Source organism: Passer domesticus, chromosome 25 (genome assembly GCF_036417665.1).
Source record: "Passer domesticus isolate bPasDom1 chromosome 25, bPasDom1.hap1, whole genome shotgun sequence".
Lineage (NCBI taxonomy): Eukaryota > Metazoa > Chordata > Aves > Passeriformes > Passeridae > Passer > Passer domesticus.
This window is the reverse complement of record NC_087498.1, coordinates 1,255,674-1,278,606: the sequence shown is the minus strand read 5'-3', so window position 1 is coordinate 1,278,606 and position 22,933 is coordinate 1,255,674. Positions and strand designations below refer to the sequence as shown.

The following is a 22,933-nucleotide window of genomic DNA, read 5'->3' as shown; positions in this document are numbered from 1 at the left end:
GATGGTGAGGGACTCCCTTGCCATGCCCCAGCACCTCCAGAATTCCCACTTGTGCTGCCAATGAAGAGGTCCCAGCATAGGGTTTGCTTGAGCTCTGCTTGTCCAGCAGCTTGGCAGTGCTGTTCCTGCCTGGCTGTGCCCACCAGGTACTGCAGTCACCTCCAAACTTCTCTGTGTTGACTGTGGCAATGCAGCAGGGTGGTCACATATCTCCCCAGATTGTTTCCCCCTTTCTCTGCCCACACTGCAGTGACTGCAGAACCCACCTTTCAATGAGCAGAGGTCCCTCAGAAGAGACTCTGACAAGCACTGAAACTTGGCTCCAGCTCCATGCCCTCCTCAAACACACTTCACTTCCCATCCCAGGCTGGAAGAGCTTTCAGGAAGTGCCTTGGCTGCCCCCAGTGTGTGTCCTGGGCTCATTGTGAGCACTGAAGAAATAACAATCACAGCTCACATCCATATTCCTGCCTCATAAAGTCATGAAGAAGGATCCAGTGTGTTTCCATTAGCCTTTGTCATGGCATAACCCATGTAATGTCATGAACCTGAGCTCATTCACCCCTGAGCAGCCAGGCCATGCTGTGTGTGATGGCTCAGTAGAAAGGAGAGACAACACAAGAGACATGTCAGTGCCAAAAGAAGATGGGTCCCAGGTGTTCAAGCACTGGTGTGTAAGCTCACATGTGTGTAAGGAGTTGTGGTTCATCCACCCCTGATGAGCCACAGAGGGGCTTCAGGCAAACTGGAGATAGATGAGCAAGGAATGGACATATTTAAACTGGCAACATCTATCACAGAATGATGGAATCCTGGAATGGTTTGTGTATAAAGAAACCTTAAGGCTCAACTCCCTTAAGGTTCCACCCCCTGCCATGGCAGGGACACCTTCCACTGTCCCAGGCTGTTCCAAGCCCCATCCAGCCTGGCCTTGGACACCTCCAGGGATCCAGGGGCAGCCACAGCTGCTCTGGGCACCCTGTGCCAGGGCATTACCACTCTCCCAGGGAACAATTCCTTCCCAAAATCCCATCCACCCCGGCCCTCTGGAAGTGGGAAGCCATTCCCTGTGTCCTGTCCCTCCATCCTTTGTCCCAAGCCCCTCTCCACCTCTCCTGGAGCTCTTTAGGCACTGAAAGGGGCTCTGAGGTCCCCTGGAGCCTTCTCTTCTCCAGGTGAACACCCCCAGCTCTCCCAGCCTGGCTCCAGAGCAGAGGGGCTCCAGCCCTTGGATCATCTCCATGGGCTCCTCTGGACCCTCATGAACAGACCTGTGTGTTCCTTTGCTGAGGGCCCCAGAGCTGGACCCAGCATCGTGTGCCTAGATCTGTTCAGAGCCCCTCTCCCAGAGCACAGCATGTCCTGTTCCTTCTGTCCCAAGGGCTGCTCTCCCTTTCTTTTCCAGCTGCCCCGTGCCTGACAAACACCATGGCTCCCAGCAGATACCCAGGCCCTGCTGCCTGGTGAGCTTTGAGCCACCCTGCTCAGCCTCCAGCTGCTTCCTGAACCTTCTCCATTTCCCTGTGCCTGGCACCATGGCCAAGGGGGCAATGCCAGGGCCCAGGGAGAGGCTGGCTGGGGAGCTGGCACAGCTGCCCAGCTTTCAGCAGTTTCTATAGCTGCACAGAGATTTTGGCAATCCTTCTTGCACCGTTCTGACCTGAGGGGTTTTGGAGGTGTTTGCAACTGGGGATAACAAAGCCCTCTTGTCTACACCAAAGACACTTTGTGTGGAGTCTAGGTATTGCCCTGATTTCATTTCCTGAGCATCCCTCGTGGAGAGCTTCCCACAGAAACATGCCCCATTGAGTCAGGAGGGAAGACGCACTGCAGTCCAAACAGAACCCTGCAAACGTTCTCACCGGGTCCTGTTCCACAGCCAACTGCAAACATGTTTGTGTCTTGAACCTCCATTCACTGCCTGGGATGGTTTTCACAAGTTTCCAGCTGGAAATGGAGCCAGGCACCACTTGTGAGTCTTGCTTGAGGGCTGTGAGCCTTTCTGTGGCATGGCAGAGATGCCAGGTGTAGGAGCTGGCCTACAGGGCAATAATGTGTCATTCACCATAGAATGCTTTGGGTTGAAAGTGACCTTTAAAGGTCATCTAGTCCAATCCCCTGCAAGGAGCAGGGACATCTTCTTCTCCACCAGGCTGCTCAGAGCCCCATCCAACCCTGAATGCTTCCAGGGAAGGGACACTTCTCTGAGTAACCTGTGATAGTGTTTCACCATCTTAATGTAAAAAATGTCTTCTTTATATCTAGTCTAAATCTCTCCTTGTCCTATTGCTCCAGACCCTACTAAAAAGTCTGTCCCCATCTTGCTTATAGGCCCTCTTAGGGCACAAGAAGGAGCTCTGAGGTTTCCCCAGAGCTTTCTCTTCTCCAGACTGACCAGGGCCAGCTCTCTCAGCCTCTTTCCAGAACAGAAGGGCTCCAGCCCTCAGCATGGCCTCTTCTGGGACCGCTCCCACAGCTCCATTTCCCCACTGAATCTACAATTCATTATGGCAGCAAAGGCACAAGAGGCAGGCAGAAGTTTAACCCAGCTTTCCCCTTTCCCAGCAGTCCCTGGCTGCCTTAGTCCTGTCCCAGCTGGTATCACTCGGTAGAAGAGCCCTGCTCCTCCCCTGGGCTCCTTGGGCAGCTCAGGGACCCTGCTGCCTCTGTGTGTCAGGCCCCAGAAGTGCTGAGCAGGGCACGAGGAGCAGCACGTGTGGAGCTGGCAGTGTGGCAGTGGGGACAGAGTGGCCTCGGGCAGGGTGCCCCCAGAGCCCTCCCTCGCCGTGCCCTCAGCTCCGTGCCCAGCAGCTCCCCGGAGCTCAGCAGCCAGCTACTGACTCAGCCTGGCAGCTCTGCCTGAGAAAGGAGCTGAGGTGTTGGCCCCAGTCATTAGTAAGTTATCGGAGAAGTGGAGCTGCAATGACATCATCTCCTTCTTATGTTACTGCAAGGAACTTAGATCCTATTGTGGGAGAGGAGGTAACTCAATCGAGCCTTTCAAGATAAACTCAGACAGGAAGAGAGACACGATTGCCTGAAGGCACCAATTAGACATTTCTGGTGAGCTCAGCTCTGTTCAGCTGACACACGTGTGCACTGGGGCCAGGGAGACAGGAGCTCCTCTCTGGTGTCCCCGGCCTGGGGTGGCAGGGGTGGGCAGCCAGTGCTTCCTCTCCGTGCTGCTGCCTCAGCCCTCACACCTTCAATGGCCACAGCTCTCCCTCCAGAATTCCTTTCTTTGTGTCCTGTGCTCTGCTGTGGACAGGGAACCGCAGAGAAGCTCCCTGGTCTGGAGAGAGCACAGCCCACCCCTGCACCACTCAGTGCTGTGTGTGACCTTCTGTGGCAAGTCTCCTCCAGCTTTAGCAAGGGAGATAAGAGCACAATGTGTTGCAAAAAATGCTGTGAAGATGGGCTGGAGTTTGAGGTCCCAGTGCCCTGTGGTGACTGCACTGTGGGGAACACCCCAGACTGTGCTGCAGCTCAGTTACTGACATAGTGGCCTAAGACATGCAGACAGACAGCTCTCACTGGCTCTGATGTGTGTGAGGAGGGAAAATACAGCAGCAAAATTTGGGACATGTCCTGACAGCATGCTATTGAGCATTTCTGCTGGTTTCCAGGCTGCAGCTGCCCCTGTAAATGCTTCACAGCCAGAAGGAAATGGTAAGAGATGGGTAAATTTGCTTCTGCCAGTCATAGGCTGAGGCATTTGCACCACATCTGTTAGAGAACAGAGAGACTGGTTCTGGTTATTCCCTGGTTATTCTGGTTATTCTGCCAGTTATATTACCAACAGAAACACACTTGTACACCCTCTGAAACACTCTGGAAGCATTTCTTGGGAAAAGACAGTTCTCAGAAACTGCTGGGTCTGTGACACAGAAAACACAAGATATCAGATCAGCTCAGGATTAACACAAACCTCACAACTCACTCACTGCACTGAGGATTGCACAGACCCCACCCCTGGCCAGACCTCCCCAGTGGCTGCACTGGTGGCATTGGCTTGACTTCTGCTCATTGGAAAGGAGGAATCTCCCACTCTTGACCCTTTCTCCTTAGAAAAGGACTTCCCTATTTGCCTGGTTCCTTCTAGAAGTGTTCCTGATGCCACCATCCTCTCTGGACTGCTCCTGACAAGAATGCAGTTGATTTCTCCACAAGGATTTCTCAAACACAGACAACATTCAAGCAATGAAGGGGCTCTTCCAAGGCATGTTAGGCCCTTAGCTCTGGAACTCAGTATGAAGCTGACCTGAAAATGTCCTGCCCAAGGAAACACTTCCTTTTCCCATCTCACACGGTTCCTCTGCCTCCCCAGAGCTGTCACTCCACAGCAGCAGCAAAGGAAGCAGCTGGCAAGCTGAGGCACACTCACATTTGGAGCTGACCTGGTCCTCTCACCCTGGCTCTGCCCAGATGTGAACATCTGCTCAGGGAAAAAGCTGCCTCAGAGCAGTGGACTTTGGATGTCCTTCCAGGCAGCTCCCTCTCTCACTATGCCTGTAGTCCCCAAGTCTGAGGTGACTGCAGGCACTTTTAGGACTTGAGTCAGTGTCATGTTGAAGTCATATAAACACCCTGTAACTCTCAGCAGCAGATGCAGCTCTGAAGCCAGAAACTGAGACTTTCAGCAGCTGCTGGTTTTCATAAGCTGTTGTTCTTGAGTGTCCCACTTAAAATCACCTCCTTCTGCATGCAACAGACAGGCCAGCGCTCTGCAAAGCCTTGCTTGAGCCCATGAAGTCATTTGGAAGTCTTGGCCATGCCGACATCTGGAGTCCCTGTGTGTGATCCTCTCTCCAGACCCACAGCACTGCTCCACAGCAGGCGTGGGATGAGCCCCTCTCCTGAGCCATCCGGCAGCTCTGCCAAAGAGGCATCCTCTGCTGCAAGCAAGCAAAGGGTTAAAGCTTGCAAGGAAAACCAACTGAGTGATTTGGTGAAATGAAGATTAAAACATCTCCGTAGAAGGTGAGGAGCCAGCCCTGGCCTGTGCTGTCTCATTTACCCACTAATCAGCCCAATTACCTCAGGTATAAATCATAACACAAAACACTTACGGAGCCAGAGTCACACACTGAAGAAAGGAGAGAACTGTTGGGTTGGTTTTTGTTTAGTATAATTGATATAATTACTAACAACTCTGTGCCAAGAACTTCAGCTTTCCTGCTTCCAGAAGAGAGTAGAGAGCTGTCTGAAAGCCATAGCAATTAGCAATCCCCACATGCACAGCTTTTATTAGAAAGAATGCACATCTATTGCAGAAAGAGCCAGCAGCTCCCTGAGGAGCAATTAACCATCCCTTGGTGCCAGGAATGCAGCAGTCACTGCACCCATGTCCCCTCAGCAGTGCTGCAAAGTGAAATGCCTTCATCTGGGCTCTTCCTTGTTCCTAATTGTAACTCAGATAGGAGTCTTGCTGTGCTGTGGTCCAAGCAGGCTGCTGACTCTGAGGCTTCTCAGGTCCAGCTCACTGTACCAGCAGAAAGTCTCCCTTTTGCTCCACTGAGGAATCTGAGCTCTGATCTCCACACTCTGGAGCAGACTGACAGTAATGACTGGAGCTCCCCAACACCTCAGAAGGTGACCCCAGAGTGTCTCATGGAGAGCTGCCACACATCACACCTTGCCAGGAGTCACCAGGCAGCCCCTGCAGAGCCGAGGAGCAGCAGAGCTGGGGTTATCTGAGCCCTGCACAGGTGACCTCTCACTGGCAGGGAGCTGTGCAGGTACAGACACACGTGAGGACACATGAGGCTGCAGCATGTCCACAGCCAGAAGCCATCCAGGAGTGCTGACAAACTCCTTGAATGGATCCAAGCACTCAAAAACCTCCACCAAGGACCCGTGCTGCACTCCTCGTACCCATGGACATCCCTAAGGGAAAAAAGGCCTTTCCTGGGTGTTGCTAAACAGCCACAGAGTAAATCCAGCAGCATTCATGGTTTCCCCAAGTCCTGGGGCACCATCACAAACCAAACTCCCTTGTGGGTCAGACTGAGGAGCTCAAGAGCAAAGAGGGATGGAAAGTTGGACAGGCATGGGCTCCACCTTGCTCCCCTGTCCCTGTCCCAGCTCAGCCTGGTGTACCAGCCCCTGGCTCTGGTTTAGCATCTCCATTTCTGAAAGCTTAGTTTGGGTTTGAGAAATTATAACTATTCTCATGGGTATTTTCATCTTCTGTTCTTTAATGAATTAAACTTGAAAATGAGCATTCACTTTAAAACTATTTTCAGTAAACTTATAGGGATTTGGATGAAAGGATATCTCAGGAAAAAATAAGCAGTACTGCTTTTTTTAATTATTATTATTTTAACAGTTTATGATGCCAAAACCTAAAAAAATTCTTATGCCAAGAAAAGAATAGGAAAAAATTAGCAAAAATTAACATTTTGTGCAGAAGTTTTAATTTTGCTCAAAAAGTTATTGTTTGTCCCAAAACTTTTGATGACATTTTCAAATAGAATCCTTAGCCTTACTCTGAGCTGCTGCAGGGTTTGCTTTTCTGATCTTTGTTCTTTGGAGTTGTTGTCTCAACAAGATAAATTATGTTATTCTCTGATTTATTCTCGGGGGGAGCAGTAAGTAAATTGGGGCAGAACTCGCAGTCCCCACTCTCTCAACAGGAAAAATCAAAATCCATTGTCTTGTGTTGGCCCTCTGAGCAAGGACACAAAACCTGTGGGGATGGAGCTTTGGGTGTGATGTGCTTTTGTGACCCTCTCAGCTGAACAGAATCACAGGATCCATCACAGAATCACAGAGTGGTTTGGGTTGGAAAGGATCTCAAAGCCCATCCAGTTCCACTCTCCTGCCATGGCAGGGACACCTTCCACCATCCCAGGGTGCTCCAAGCCCCATCCAACCTGGCCTTGGACACTGACAGGGATCCAGGGGCAGCCACAGCTGCTCTGGGCACCCTGTGCCAGGACCTGTCACTCTCTGAGGTTAATACATTAATGTGGGAAAATAGGAGTAATGGAATAGGGGTTTAACCCACCCTGGTTATCATTCCAGTCTAAGGTGATGTTGTACCAGAGCTTGTACTCTGCATTTCAAGGACATTTTTCTGAAGATCTCAGGAAGGTTTGACTGCACTTTTTAACCAGGTACAAATCTCCAGATTTGTCCATCCAGGTCAGGCCAGCCAGGGCAGGAAATGCTTCTTTTTCTGTGAGGTAGGGAAGGTTTGTTTCCCAAGATTATCTGAGAATTTCACCCAGGAAATACCACCCACACCCCCTTGCAGAAAGCAAGGATTGCCCTCAGCCTCTCCCCTCTCCCACTCATGATGGGGCTTTGGTCTCCTCCTGCAGTTCATTGCAATGTTCTGTGAATGAAGAAATGTTGGTACTCTTTGAAGAAGGATTGCACCTGGGGAGTAACACTGTCTGGGGGTTGCTCTAGCGTTCATATTTCATCAAAAATATTACTTTATGTAGTCAAGAATACTAATTTCTTTACCACATTCCTTTCTGGAGGATCATTGATTTGAGGGCTGGGCCATGACAGCTCTCTTAACTTCCTTCTCTCATGCTTTGATAAGAGACAATGTGCTTCCTCTTTGCAATTTGAATTCAGAGATCTCTGCCTTAGATAGATTGGAAAAATAAAATAAGCTCTGTTGACTGTGGATGGAAATTAAAATTTTGCATAATTGGTTCCTGGTATTTCGTCCAAATCTGAAGTATTTTCCTCCTATAATTTGGTTTCAAAATCTACAGATAACACATTGTATCCTGCTCACCATCATTGCAATAAAAGGCCTTTAGAGAGATGATTCCCAAACCTTTTATTCATAATAACCTTAATATTTTTTTGGCTTGTCATTCTATTTGGAAACAAAAACAAGTGTTCAAAATTAAAGTTTCTTACCAAATTAAAGCTCAAATTCAACCACCTTAACCTTTCCGTGATGATAAAAAAGAAGCAACTGGCAAATGGAGGGGAGGACAGGCCCAAAGGTGTGATAGCAGAGCACAGGCTCAGCTCCTGCCCCATGGCACGGGCTCTGACTGCTGCACAGGTACCCGCACAGGACCCCGAGCAGGGCTGTGACACATTTCCCATTTCCAGACAGGTCCTTTCCTTCTGGAATAGGGCCCTGCTCCCGGCCTGGTGTCCTGCACAGCCGTGGGTGTGAGCCTGGCACTGCTCAGGCAGGTCCCTGGCAAGCCCAGCCCGGGATGCAGCTTTGATGCTCCGAGTTCAGGGGGTGGCTGTGAGCCACGGCTGGCCCGGGGGCTACCTGGAGGGACTCAGGGTGCCTCAGAAGCTGCCATCAGCTGGCAGCACCCAATGAGCATCAAGGAGGGATGGCCCTTGTGATGCCTTGTGCAGGCTGACCTAGAACAGAGGCTGGACAGAGCTAAAAATAAAGCAGGGATTTATTTGGAGACCTTAATAGATCCATCTTGGGCAGCACAAGAGCCCAGCCAGGACTACACCCCAGATGAACCCAAAATCATCACAAAATGAACAACTGGTCACAGGGTCTCTCACTTTTATAAGTTTTGGTCCATTTGCATATTGGAGTTAATTGTCCAATTCCAGCTTTGGCCCATGTAGTCCCATCCTTCTTGATTTTCTGTCCTCAGCCCATGTTGTTTGTGCTGTTGGGCTGAGATCTGTCCTTGGTCCCCAGCTAGAGAAGGAATTGTTTTGTCTCCCTGCTCTGTGCAGAGAGCTTACTATCCCTTTATGTGAAGCCCAGACCCACACACTAAAGCAGCACAGAATCTGAAAAATATAAAAGCCAAAACCTGAGGCATCACTTGGCGGTGGGCAGACATCTCCCAGCACAGGTGGGAGCATCACAACACCTTCTCATATTAATCACTATTTACAGCCCAGTCCAACCTCCCTGGCCATCAATCCATCCTCTATTTACAGCCCAGTCCAACCTCCCTGGCCATCAATCCATCCTCTATTTACAGCCCAGTCCAACCTCCCTGGCCATCAATCCATCCCCTATTTACAGCCCAGTCCAATCTCCTTAGCCATTGATCATCCCGCCTCTGGCATCCTCTGTTTGCTCAACACCTCGGGAAGGGTTTTCACTGATCCCCCCCTTTTTCTCTCCCGCAGCCGCCTGGATGCAAACCTCATCTCCGTGGTGCCCGACAGGAGCTTTGAGGGGCTGCTCTCCCTGCGTCACCTGTGGCTGGACGATAACGCCCTGACGGAGATCCCGGTGCGAGCCCTGAACCACCTGCCAGCGCTGCAGGCCATGACCCTGGCCCTCAACCAGATCTGGCACATCCCCGATTTCGCCTTCCAGAACCTCAGCAGCCTCGTGGTGCTGTAAGCCTCCTCCTCTGCTTATTCCCTCGGCTGGGACAAGGTGCTGCCCTCCTCCTGCGGGAATCCCTGCTGCTCACTCCCCCTGGGGCGAGGGGCAGAGGGTTTGTCCCCCCCTCATTTGATATGAAGTGCTAAATTTGCCTCTTTTGATATTTTCCCCACTTTTCAGTGAAGAGCTAGAAAGCTCCCTGATAGAATTCAAGAAATGTTTTGTATTAAAGAAAAATCAGTAACTGGAAACACAAAACAGATTATTTTCCTTGAAGACTCAAGCAACAAAAACCTTCTCATTTATTTTCCTACCTCCGATCCCTGTGTTAAAACTACAGGAATTTCTAGCAACCTGAAAAAAATAATTGCAACAATCTGCAGTCAAGTCAAAAAAGTAATACTTTAATTTCTTGGAAAACATACCAGCTTACTCCCTCTCCTCCCCCTACCCCCTTTTATTACCAAATACGATTTTAAACCAAAGGTCTAAAGCAAACACCTTGTCCCAGCCCGTGCCTGCTTATTTGCCTGAGTGTGGTATATCTGCAGGTCGGGTGTTCTGCGGGGGCTGCTGTCCAGTTCGCGTTTTCAGCATCTCCCAGCCAGGGCTGGGAGCGCTGGGCAAGCAGGGCTGCCCCGGGATGGAAACGCTCCCTCCACGCAGTGAGACACCAACCAGCCACAAACTCCGGCAGAAAGGGAACTCATCCCTCTGGCATCCTTTCTATCGACAGAGGCTCGCAGATTATCTTCCCTTTAAAAGGAACTTCACATGTGCAAATTTGATGCTTATTACTTCTTTGGTGTTGATTAGCAAGTTCGGGTGTGATTGCCAAATGCTTTAGAGCTCCTCTATACACATGAAATGTCACCTCTAGTTTGGTAATTTGTACTGATAGCAGGGTGCTAAGTAACCTCAGCATGTAGTGCCTTAGTGAAAGTTTAGCAATTATTTCCCTTTCAAAATTTAAAGTGTTTACTGAGACCATCCAGCATGGAAAGTGCTTGGACAAAGCACAGTTCAGAGTTTTATTAAGCATCAAATTCATCTGTTTAGACAAAGCATAAAGGCTTATTTAGGAGAAAAGCAAAAAGCAACTTGAGAAAAATCAAAAAAGTAGTTTTCACCCACAATAGTGCTCATTCTCTAAGGCAACCCCTGGCCACCATAATGCAACCACTTCAGTCAGCTTTAATAGCTCACTCAGCGGGTGAGCTGACATTTGGGGTTTCATTTCAGCCTCCAAAGCATGCTGCTTTCATTCCGGCTCATCCCACACTGTGGGCAAGAAGCAACTCCTTAATTAACCAGGCGAGCTTGAGAAATAAAAGTCATTGACCATTAGGTCACAAGGGAGGGAATAATGTCCCACCACATACAATTGGAAGGGAACACATGTGTGATCCTGCCAGGCTCTGTGGGACATGATGCTACATTTTTGTGGGATCACAAGTGTTTGGCAGAACTGGCCCCATAAATCTCCCCCATGCTTCCATGCAAACCCTTGTCAACACATCACCAGTGGAAAGTCACCCAGTGTCCCTCCTGTGTCCCAGGCAGGGACATGTCCCTGCCCCAGACTCACCCACCGAGCTGACAAGCAAATGTTCCCAAAAGACAGGCAAGCTGGAGAGGAGACATTGCCCTGCTGGGAATGTGTGTTTGCAGGTAGATGGAGGATCTGCCTGCTGCTGTGAACATGGAAACTGCCGGCTACAGGGCGTTACAATGAGCCCCGGGGGGAGAAAGGCACGGGCAGACAGGGCTGAGCACGGGGGAATCCCTCTGTGCAGCCTGGTCAGTGCTCAGGGACACGGCTGAGCACGGCTGAGCACGGCTGACCATGGATGACCATGGCTGACCATGACTGACCATGGCTGACCAGGGCCAACCATGACTGACTATGGCTGACCATGGCTGAGGGCAGGAGCCTCCCAGGTGCAGCTGTGCTGCTCCTCCTCCACACCCTGTGCCCTGGGCAGAACCATTTCACCATCCTGCACTGCCACAAGCACTGACATCAGAGCCTCAATCTGGAATACTTTAAAGATTCAGTGTCTGCTAATAAATGACACCTTTGTTGAGGAATTCCCTGATCTTATTCCCATCTACTGCTGCTGCAGGCTTTGAGCTAGGGCTGCAGGCTGTTCAGTGAGCAGGGCCCCATGTACATCACTCAGCATGAAATCCATGACTTTCCATAATTGGCACCACCCTTTCCCAGCTTTAATAACAAGGGCTCTGTGTGCTGGGGTGCTGGCACTGTGCTTTGATGGCAGAAGAGAGGAAGATATTTGATCAGGTTAGTTTATGGGAATAGGTGGTTGCCTTCCAGTCTGATCTATTCAGGACCAGATGTATATTAGTATCTGTGCACAGAAATAATACTGAATACTTTTCAGCTGATGGTTTGTATGAAGTAAAGGTTGCTTTACAAAAATCATCCTCTCTCTTGAGCATAAGAGATTTTTCATTCAGCAGTCAGCATCTGAAACCCCCATGCTGCTGTGCTGACAGTCCAATAAAGTGCCTGACAGGAGCTCTCAGTAGTGTCCCTCATTTCCTCTGTCAGCTGAATTCAGCAAGAAGTCTCAAGCCAGGAATCACAGCACCTCTTTCAGTCCCACTCTCCAGAGGGGTTCTCAAGTAAAATCTTACATTGCCAGGAAATGCCCCCTGCTGCAGATGTGTCCTTGCTGCCACATCTCTGCAGTGGGCTGGAGTTCCCTTCTTCCCTGATGTCACCAAAGGAGCTCTCAGCCGACATGCTGGGATATGTGTGGGACACAGGGCCAGAGGGAACTTTCCAAAACAGGCCAAGAAGTAGAGAGTTTTGCCCTGTAATGAGGGACCTGGATAGAGAAACTCTTCAAGCAGTTTTACTTTCATCATATAGCAGAGAACCCCTTAAGTTAGAGCAAACAAGGCCAAAACACAGACCCCTCCTTCTTTGGGTCTGCAGGGAGCCTTAGCTCCTGCAAACCTCCAGGAATCATTTTGGCCCCATAATGGCAGCAAAAGAGAAGCTCTGGCCCTCACCCTTCACCTACCTGATCAAAAAATGGACTCTGGGAAAAGTTGTTCTCGTGCCCTTACCAGTCAGTTTTGCTTAACGCCCTCTAATTCTTGTGCTCCGTGTCCATCTCCTCTGTGCCACTGCTGTATGTGTCATGTCTACTGCACCCTTCCCTCAGCTCAGCTCTTCCAGTCCCCATCCACCTTCCTGGTTTGAAACGTGGAATCCCAGGATGGTTTGGGTGGGAAGGGACCTCAAAGCCCATCCAGTCCCACCCCTGCCATGGGCAGGGTCATCTTCCACTAGCCCAGGTTACTCCAAGCCCTGTCCCAGGCCTGGAACACTTCCAGGGATCCAGGGGCAGCCACAGCTGCTCTGGGCACCCTGTGCCAGGGCCTCCTCACCCTCACAGGGAATGTCTTCCCAACATCTCATCTAAATCTATCCCCTCTCAGTTTAAAAAAAAAAATCTATCCTCTTTCTCCCGTGTCCTGTTACTACCTGTCTGCGTAAAATCAGAAGTTAGTTCTCATATTACACTTCTTTTTTCCTTCACACCTTCAGATGGAGAGACCAACTGTGTACACCGCATGAAAGACAAAAATTCAGGTTTATATCGTGGTACAATGCTGTTCTGTGCCCATTTTCCCTCTCCTTGCTATCCTTGTCACTTCATTTGCTTTTTTCATAGCTACTAAGCACCAATACCTCTTTCCTGGAGATGTATAAAAGCCTGATAGTGTGTTTGCTCATAGAAGACTGGTTCTCCCCTCTGCTGCACTCGACATTCACACAGCCTGAACATGAGCTGATAATTTATTGTCATGGTCACTCAGGACCTTCCAACTGAAAGTGTGAAGACAGTAAATGAAGGATCTTTAGTAGAATTCCTCTTTCTTAGAGTTTTTGTCATTAAATGACATGATGCAGCACTCTCTCTAACAGAATGGTTTAGTGACTAGAAGAGAAAACTTGTTTGCAAGACTCCTGGGTTCCCATTCCCATTTTGTCCTTGTTCTGGTGTAACTCTGGCTGAGACCTTCAGAAGGGACCACTGCTCTTCAGTGTCTTCCTTGCCTAGGAGCAGCCACGAACACATCCCAGCTTTCCAGGGAAGCTGATCACCAGACATTTCAGTGACATCCGTGGGACCTGGGGCTTCCTAGCACCCAAAGCCCAGCCTGGTGCAGGACGAGCCCGTGAATTCCTGCCCTCACCTGTGTAAGGGAGTTATCAGTGTCTCTCTGAGAGTTGCTGGGAACCTCAGTGTTGGCAGGGAGTGCCAGGCATGTGCAATTCATTATCACTAAGAACAATATTGCCTGGGACATCTGGGTCCCATTCATGAGCTTTTTTATTGGCAAAAGTGCCTTTTCTCTCAGAGGACCAAGCTTGCTGCCTTGGCAAAAGTGGGTTTCCTTCTCCAGCACTTGAGGAAGAAGCAAATCATGCTCCAGTGCACCCTGAGAATGTCATTTCTGATTGAGCTTTATTCTTCACCAGACAAGCCTCATGCTGGTCCTCCAGTAATGGAAACAATCCATGGAATTTGCACCATTTATGATTTAGATTTCTCTACTTACCCATGGCCAAGTTGAGGAAAAGGACAATTTTGCTACAAAAAAGATGGAAGCTCATCATGGCAGTGGCTCGTCAGGGGAGAATTCATATGATGTCAGATTTGAGCTTGGTTCAAATCATCTAATGCAAATAATTGATGGAAAATGTTTGCATTTATCCTTTTTGAGAAGAAAAAAATGAAGTCATTAAAAATGAAAGCAATGGCAAATCCACCACTTCTCTTTGTAGTCTGTTCCAGTGGTTAATCATCCTTAGTGTTAAAAAAAACCCCACTCATATTTCCCATTTGAATTTTCTTTGGCTTTGACTTCAGACATTTGTTCTTATTATTCTTTTCTCTGCTAAATCACAGAACCATTTTAGTACCCAGTTTCTAACCAGGAAGAATCCTATACATTACACTGCACTCATCCCCTTGATCTTATTTAATAAGCTAAACAGATTGAGTTTTCTAAGTCTTCATCCTATTCTTTTTTTCCAGCCTTTGGATCATTTTTGTTGCACTTCTCTGCACCCATTTCAGTTCATTGACATCCAGTTACCAGTGTGGGCATCAGCACCACGTTTGTCCTGCCAGATCTGCTTTCACCAGTGTTCAGTGCAGATGCTGATACAATTTCCCTTTTTTTGCCCATACAGACAAGCACCTTCATTAAAGCAGTATTTAGGCAGTAGCTCAGCTTTCTTCCCTTCTGTGTAAGACAAATGTGCAGTTCTCTTGGAGGTGGCATTGCCAGAGTTGAAGCTACTGCCTGTTTTGGAATGTCTCTCAGGCTGTTCTCCAGGACCTTTTAATTCACTGAAAAACTAAGTGGAAAAGGAAGTCAGATGAAAACTGGACAAATTTGACAAAGGGTGCTGCATGAATGATGGGGGAAAAATCACATTTATTCCCAATTTCTGATAAGAAATTATTGGCAAAGAGAGAAAATATTCTTTCTAGAATCTGTTGCATGTTTCTTATTGCGGGTCAGAATTAATCTTGTAGGGTTTGATTTTCTTCTGCTTTGTTTCTAAATTCTCACCACCTGAGGCACCAACCAGGCTGCAGCTGTCTCCCCAGCCTGTGTGGGATTCTGCAGCCACTGTCATTGATGTTGGTTTCAGCAAGGGCTCACCTGGCACCAGAGGATCTGGCTCATCCCACGGCAGGTGGGAGCCCTTGTGCTGCTGCAGGAGGTCCCACCCTGGCAGGGGTCATTGCTGTTCCTCTTTCTGATGGAAGTGCGTGGCTGAGAACAGCCAGCCCACAGAACAGCAGTGACTGTCCTCATCCTGGGCACAGCCTCCCATGGGTAATAACCCAAACCCACCCTCACCCCATGGCACTGACCTGCCTTTGCAGAGAAGAGACCCAGCTCCTAAAGCCCTTGGCCCTTACCAAGGTGACTGGTGGGTTACAGCAAAAGCTTAAAGACTTCCCATGTTTTTGCATTGTAGGGGTTGTTTATAGCCCAGAATCAAGCACCTTGAGCTGCTATCAAACCAGCTGAGCTGTAATTTACAGGGCAGAATATAACGTTGTGTGGGCTGAGCTCAAATTGACAAGCACTGGAGATGTTGCAATTCTACTTGTTAAAATTTGTTTACCGGGGGAGAAAAAAAAGGCAGGATGGAAGACAGGAATGTCTTTTCAAGTGTTTACCTTTCCAGCTCTCTTGTTTCTATTATTGCCATGTGGTTGAGTAACTCTAGAGTTCAACTTGGACAGCAAATTTTTTTATAACTCCCTTTTTTGGTCGTTCATAATTTTCTCACCAACAAAGAACTTCCTTCGGATGATTTTCATTACTCTGCCTCCAAACAAAGCCCTCTAGAGCCAAATATAAACACAGCAGGTGATTGCTTTTCTCTGCTGTCTCCTTGCCTGCCTGCAGTGATAGCAGTCAGCTGGGCAGCATGTCCGAGCTCGGACAAGGTGTCCAGTCAGACCATCCTGACAAAGCTCCAGGGAGCTCACACCTTCCCTGGCATTCAGCACTCCCTTGTCCCCACACTGTCCCCTCACAGCAGACAGGGGTTTGGTTTCTTGTGGTACCTCTTCATGTGATCCCACAGCAACTCCAGACCCCAACCCTCTCTTTGTCAAAGGCAGTATCCATTGGCAATAGAACTCAAAGTTGTTTGCAGCACCAACTGAAGAGAAGGCAGCATGACCAGAAGCTGCTAACATTTGATGGAGGAAACCATCTGAGCACAAACTTCTTTTCTCGTGACAAAGAGAAATTTCCCATAAGGGAACCCATAAGAACCCATAAGGCTCTTATTTTGATCTCAGGCTTCTTTTCTCCTCTAAAAGTCACAATCCAAGTTTGCTTGCAGGCAACATCCTTTTCTTTTTTCCCGTTTGCTCAAAGGAGCAAACATATTTTATCAGATATCTTTCCCTTCCCTTCCCCTTCCTCTGAAATGTTTGTATGTTCTCATCCCAATGACAAACATCCATCTCAGGCTGGTTTCTGCTTTGCAGGCCCCTACCAAACTGCTCTAGAGCCTGGCTGCTCCTTCACTCCCAGCTTCCTCCTGTTTTACCCTACAATATTTGGCAGTGGGAGCTGCCTGTGCTCAGCCAAACAGCTCACACTCAAATCCAGGTGGAGTGAGAGATTTTTCAAGCTGAGACACATTTAGATCAAGCAGAAAATAATGAAAAAACCATTGATCCACCTGCCAGGGTGGAGCCTCCCCCAGGCCCTTGGAAGGAGGCAACAGCATTGGACAAAGGCTGGTGCATCCCTTGCTAGTGCTATCATGGGCATGGGACAAAAGGATCCCCGAGGGGAGTGGTATGGCAGCAATTCACCACATGAACTTGGTGTTAAAAGAGAACCTGAACTGATGGGAAAACCCCCCTGAGAGACCTTGGTGGGCAGTCAGCACACAGAGCGTGGCACTGCAAGCACGGGCATCACCAACGGGGTCAAGTGCAAGCTGGTAGAAGTGCAGACTGGGCAGCAGTGGGTCATCTTCTCCTGGTTTTCAGCAGACTTTTCTCAGACTGCTCACAGGAACTCTGTCCATGGACGCAGAGGTGCCTTTGAGTAGGATTTCAGAGGGAGATGCACAATTAGCCACAAGTTCGCAGCTGTAAAGGAAGTGACATGGAAGAAGCACTGAGATGTGCACACATACACAAGAGTCTCTGATAATCCAAGATGAGAAATCCAGGGATTAAGGCCTTGGGTTTGCCAAAAGACTGAGACAGGGGAGTGAGGCATCCATGGAAATATAGAACCCAGAATTACAGAAACTCATCACCTACAGAGCTTCCAAGGCAAAATTACCCCAGGTGGCTTTGCAGGGGCCCCCAGCACATGGCTTCCCAGTGCCAGCATTAAGGCTGGGAGCTCCCAAGCCTGTAAGCACTAGATGTTTGTGGCATGTAGCAGCAGGATGAAGGGGAACAGGAAAAAACTGTTCCTATGGTGCAGAGAATGTGCATCAGCCTGTGGCATGGCCCCAGTACTTCAGCCAGGCACTCTGAAGCTCTGAACTGAAGACAACTCTCATTGCAATGAAACTGGAGCTGGTCCAGGAACTGGCAGTGTTTTCTTTTTTTCTTTTCTTTTTTTTTTTTTTTTTTCCATTCACATGTAAAGATAATAAACCGTGACTAACAGGATGATTTTACACTCAGTCTTCTTGCTGGTACTAAGACTCCAAGGAGTCCAAATACGATTGTGTCCTTAGGTAGCACCCAGTGCCCATGAACAGCTGGTGAAGCCACAGATGGGCTGAGCCCAGGCTAAGGTGAGCTCTAGGGTGTTTCTTGAAGCTTCTTGCTTAAGCATGTTCATCCACAGCCACCTGGCAGCTGCGAAGGTGGAGATCTCGGGGAAACTCCTACATTAGCCTGGAATTTCTGAGAGGAATGGGAGCTCTGTAGCTCTCTGCAAGCACTGCTGCACCCCACATGTGTCTCATGGATTAAGAGAGGCAACCCCATAAGGGCCCTTGGCATCCCAGCCCAGGCTGTGCTCAGTTACAGGATGTTCTGGACTAGAGGAAAAGGTCAGCCTGCACCCCCACTGACCATCTCTGTTTTGTCCACAGGCACCTGCACAACAACCGGATCCAAAGCCTGGGAGCCAACGGCTTTGATGGGCTGCACAGCCTGGAAACCCTGTGAGTGCCCTGTTTCATTCTCTGCCCTAAAGACATGGGGTGTGTTCATCCCCCAGCACAGCATGCATTGTCAGATTAACCCTTTTTCTGACCCAGAGATTGGGTAACTGAGAGGCGTTTTAAAAGCTTTTATTTTATTTCAATCTCATGAGAAGGGTGAGACAATACAGATGTTATAATTCACACCATCACAAGCAGAAGCCAGCTATTTCCTAATTACAATACATTATAAGCGTTTCTTGGCTTATCAGCTTTTTGCCATGCCATGCTGTAAATGCCTTAAAGCCAATCATATAAAAGTACCCCTCGTGGGTCTTAACACAATACATCTTTCATAGTTCTATTTTTCCAAAGTATCCAGTCTTATTTACAAAATCATCATTTGAAACTTGTTTCTAGTTCTATTTCTCTCTCAACAAGGTCTGTCTTATTCCATAACATTTCTAAGTCAACATTTCTTATCTCAAAGTTTACACACAGATACATGCTCTGTGAGCTTTCTGTCAAGCTTTAAGAAGTCTCTACAAATCCATTTCCCACATGCAGAAAAGGGGTCAGTCCCACACATGTCACTGAGGGCAGCAGCAGGGCTGGCTCCGGGCACGAGTGGATGCCCAGGGCATGAGGCCTTCTGGGGACTCAGAGCTTGGGCTTTCCTCCTGTGCCTGTGCTGCTGCTGCAGGGGGATCTGTGCATGAGAGCAGGGTGGCTGGCAAGGGGCTCCGAGGCCCTGGACACCATTCCAGTCCAGGTGCGGCCCCAAGAGCGGGGATGCATTCCCTTCTCAGAGAGTGTGTCTCCCTCCTCAGCACACAGGCATGGTCCTAAAGCCTCCCCAACACCTGACCAAAGCCAGAGGCTGGCTCGAGTTTGGGGCCTGTGAAATCCTCAGGGGTCTGTGGGCTATGTCTGAGGTGATCTCATGTCTGCTGGCATCACCCATAGCCAGCTGATTTCATTGTGCACCATGTGCTTGGTGTGGCTGGGAAACAATCCATCAGAAGACTGGAGGGAGGATGGGAATCAGGAATGAACTCACTTCCAGAACACACCTTCAGGACGGTAGATTGAGATCAGAGAGTAGGAAGAAATTCTTGGCTGTGAGGGTGGCACAGGCTGCCCGGAGAAGCTGTGGAAGTGTCCAAGGCCAGGCTGGATGGGGCTTGAAGCAATCAGGGATAGTGGAAGGTGTCCCTGCCCATGTCTGGGGGTAGAACAAGTTGGGCTTTGAGGTCCCTTCCAAGCCAAACCATCTGTGTTTAGCAGTAGAGGCTCACCCTGAGCTCAGGGACAGTTTCATCCCATAGCCTGGCCACACATTCCCTGTGACAGCTCCATGAGTGGCCTGGGCCTCATGTGCTGTGCATCAGCCCAGGAGGAAACATAAACAAGCAAACAAATAAATTGAGGCTCTGAAAGACTGGAAGAGGTGCTTGATGCCTTCAATTGTGCAGAAATATGTCCCTTCATGCAGGCTCAGGGTCAGAGTCAGGCCCTCGCTTCCTGCCAGGAGAACCAGGGGGTCCAGGCCATGGCAGAAGGAGATGCTGCTTCCCAGCATTCAAGTGCCACTCAAGGAGACAGGGCCCCTCTGTGCCCAGCATGGTGCCAACAGCAGCTATCGGGCAAGAGTGGCAGCAGCAGGCAAGCCCTTGGTCCCCAGACACACTCCTCAGGGCAGGACCATGACACGCATTGTCTCTCCCTTGCAGACTGGCAGATCCTGGGGCCACCCAGAAGGGCTCAGCTGGGGAGAGGCTGAGCTGTGCCAGGGCTGGGAGGTTGATGGATAGTCTCCTCTGGTGACCCACGGGTCCCAGCTTGGCTTTCTCCCCAGTCATTTCTGGTGGTCACAGGCAAATATGTGAGGGCAGGGCTGTGGCACCCAGGCAGCACAAAGGCAGGAGCTGCAGGAGGAAGCAGAGAACTCGCTGATGGAAGAAAACCTTGTTTGGGCTACAGCTGGAGCAGACATGCAGCAACATCCCAGCCTGCATCAGGGCAACCCTTCTCTGCAGCCAGGGTGGTTAGAGATGCTGCTGCCCATCCCAAGCAGGATGGAACTGCAGAGGAAAAGAAGGTCCCTTGTTTGCTGTGGGAAAGACTAAAGGCTTTCATAGCCCTGAGAGATAATTCTATTTCCACAGCCATTTCTGCTGAATGCCCGTTTTCCCTCTCTTGCACTCTGCTCCCACTCTCAGACTTTCTTTGCTTTTTGCTGCCCATCCGAGGTGTCACCCAGCACCTGGGGTGCTCCATGTCCCCTGCTCCTGCTCCCAGTGCCCGCAGGGCCAGGGCTGTGCAGCACTGTGGGGACTCTGGAGCTCTGCAGGCCCTGTCTCTGCTGGTGCTGGTCAGGCAGCCCTGGGAGGATCCAGCCTCCAAGGTGGTCCTGTTGGTGTGTCCAGGCCCTGCAGGATGGACTGGGGTGAGGGTCCCACAGCCCCATCCTGCACAGCTGCCTGTGCTGTGCAGGGAGCTCCAGACTCTCCACACTCTCCTCCACGTCTGACTGCTCTGAAGCAGGGACCTCCAGAGCAATGAGAGCCCTTCTGCTCCTCTTGGCCTGAACACCCAATTCTCTCCTTCAGTGCAGCAAGCATTCCAGCCCAGTGATCCTTGAGGTTCTTCAAGTGGAGCCACCCCCATTTCAATCCTCTAGCACCCACCTGTCTGCTGACCAAAGCTGGGCAAGCTATGGGGCTAAAAACTGCCAGGCTTTTGGTTGTACTCTCCCAGCCAAGCTGCTAGACCTGCATCTACCTTCTACCTCTCAGCTCCTGTGCATGTGGAGATGATTACAGTCTCCACATTTATCCTTTAACTCAAATTATGATTACATTCTGCTGACAGCACTTAGCACATTTTCTTGGCTTGTGGAGGCCAAACCATGCTCTCAGTTACCCCGTGGGTGTTACCTCCTGGAAGGCAGAAGGATGGTAAGGGTTGGTGAAGACAGAATTTTCTCCAGGGTTCCTAAAATGAGTATTTGTGGCCAGATGCTGATTATAAACCAGGCACAATAGTTGAAGAACTGTAATGTTTGAGTGGAAAACATTGTTTCAGGTTTTTCAGAAGAGCCTGGGAAGTTTTAGGTGCAAAAACCTCTGTCTGCCTGAGGGAAATATTTCTTCTCATATTCAGCTAGACAGGAAAACTTCTATTTTTATTACATGCCAAAGCCCTAAGAGAAGCAGCAGGCACTGCCCTGTGCAGGTCTCAGCAATGTGTGAGCTGCATAAGTGCAAACACACTGCTCACCTGCTCCAAATCCAACATTTCTGCAAAAACAGATCCCAGTGGATCATCTCTGGTCTTGGAGAGAGCTTGGTCCTGATATTTCAGGAGGGCAGCAAATCTAGAAAGAGGTGAAGCCAGATGAATGACTTCACATTTCCCTTGCATTGGCCTGCAGCTCCTGTGCACAAGTCAGCTCTGCCAAGTGCACAGCAAGAGCAGCTCTGTGTTCTCCACACTGATGGGGGACAGGCAGATGTGCAGCACCCACCAGCTCTCTATGAGTCAAATACCAGCACAAAACTGGAGAAAGCAGCTCCAAGAAAATTTTCTCTGTCAGGGCAAGACCTGCCTGCTCCCCAGCCGCCCCCCCAGCCTTCTCTTCCTGGGAAGGAGAGCTGGCAGGTAGGCTGGAAGCAACTCAGAGCAGCCTGGGCCAGGTTCCAAAGGGGTTTCGAAACATCCCTGTAAAGCAGTGAGATTCCCTCTCCAGCTCCCATCAGCCTGAGAGATGAGACAGAACAACCCTTCAGGGCTGTGGGAAGAAGCCCCAAGCTGAGCCATGGAACCAGGGATTAGATGGTCAGAGTGGGAGAAGCTTGGCATTTTTTAGCCCTTTCCCAAAGACATGCAGTAAATGAGAGTGTAAATATCCTGATGTGACACATTCTTCCTGTAGCCCCTTTGGGTAATGGCCTCGACCCTCCACACAAGGTGTAAGGTCAGGGGATGCCCAGAGGAAATGCAGGGAGGAGGCAGCACTGCCCTGCTGGGCATGGAGACCATAAACACCCAGGGAAGGACATCCATCACCCACTGGCATGGGCTTGGCCTGTGAATGTTTGGACCATGGCAAATGGCCTGGCACAACGGGGTGAGGGTATCCTGAGAGGGTGAGGAATGGGGAGGTGAAATGAAAAGGAGTCAAAAGAAGAACCATCCCTTGCAAGAAGTAGGTGCAAGGCATGCCAAGAGCTGAGACTGCAGACACAATGCTCTTTGCATTGCTTCCCTGTTCCAGATTTGCCCTGTCAGTCCTGCCCCGTGGTGTATCTTCCTTTGGGATGTCCTTTGGGATGTTTAGCTCCTGCTGTAAAACATCTGGCAGCATAACCTGCTTCTGCCATTTGGATGGAAAGATCTTAACTTCTACATTTCCTTAGACTTAATTTCTTAGTCTTTAACAAAGCAGCAAGAAGGGCAAGGGGATTAGACCTCTTCTAGTGAGAGATGTCCCTGCCCATGACAGGGCCTTGAAATGAGATGATCTTTAAGGCTGCTTCCAACCCAAAGCATCCCCTGATTCTGTGATGAGATTTGTTGTGTGTCATAAGCCTGGTGAGCAGAAGTGTTATGGGAAAGCTGATGGAAGGACGGTTCAGCTGCAGCCAGGAGCATCCCTGCAATGGCAGAGACTGATTCTTGGGAACACCAGACTTGTGCTCAGGGCTGGGGCAGTGCTAGGGAGAGCATGGCTGTGGTTTCAGAGGAACAGCAAGGGAAAACTGCCAGCCAAAGGCCTGCATGGTGCTAACACAGGGGCCAGCTTCCCGCCTGCTCTCTGAGGAAAGGATTTCTCATGAGGGAATAGATCCTGTGACATCAATTTCCACAGGGAGGCTGCTCTCATGCCCAGGTTTCCTCCCTACCACCTTCACCTGGAAAGCTGA

The 22,933-nt window shown here is 49.7% G+C and overlaps 1 protein-coding gene across 1 annotated transcript in view; it reads left to right on the top strand.

Annotated features, from left to right (window-relative positions):
- Positions 1–22,933, top strand: part of LGR6 (leucine rich repeat containing G protein-coupled receptor 6) — a 151,653-nt gene that overhangs the window by 91,718 nt on the left and 37,002 nt on the right. Inside the window, exons 5-6 of the mRNA XM_064399090.1 lie at positions 9,097–9,312; positions 17,955–18,026. Of these exons, the coding sequence (XP_064255160.1) occupies positions 9,097–9,312; positions 17,955–18,026 (288 nt within the window). The remainder of the gene's footprint in view (positions 1–9,096; positions 9,313–17,954; positions 18,027–22,933) is intronic.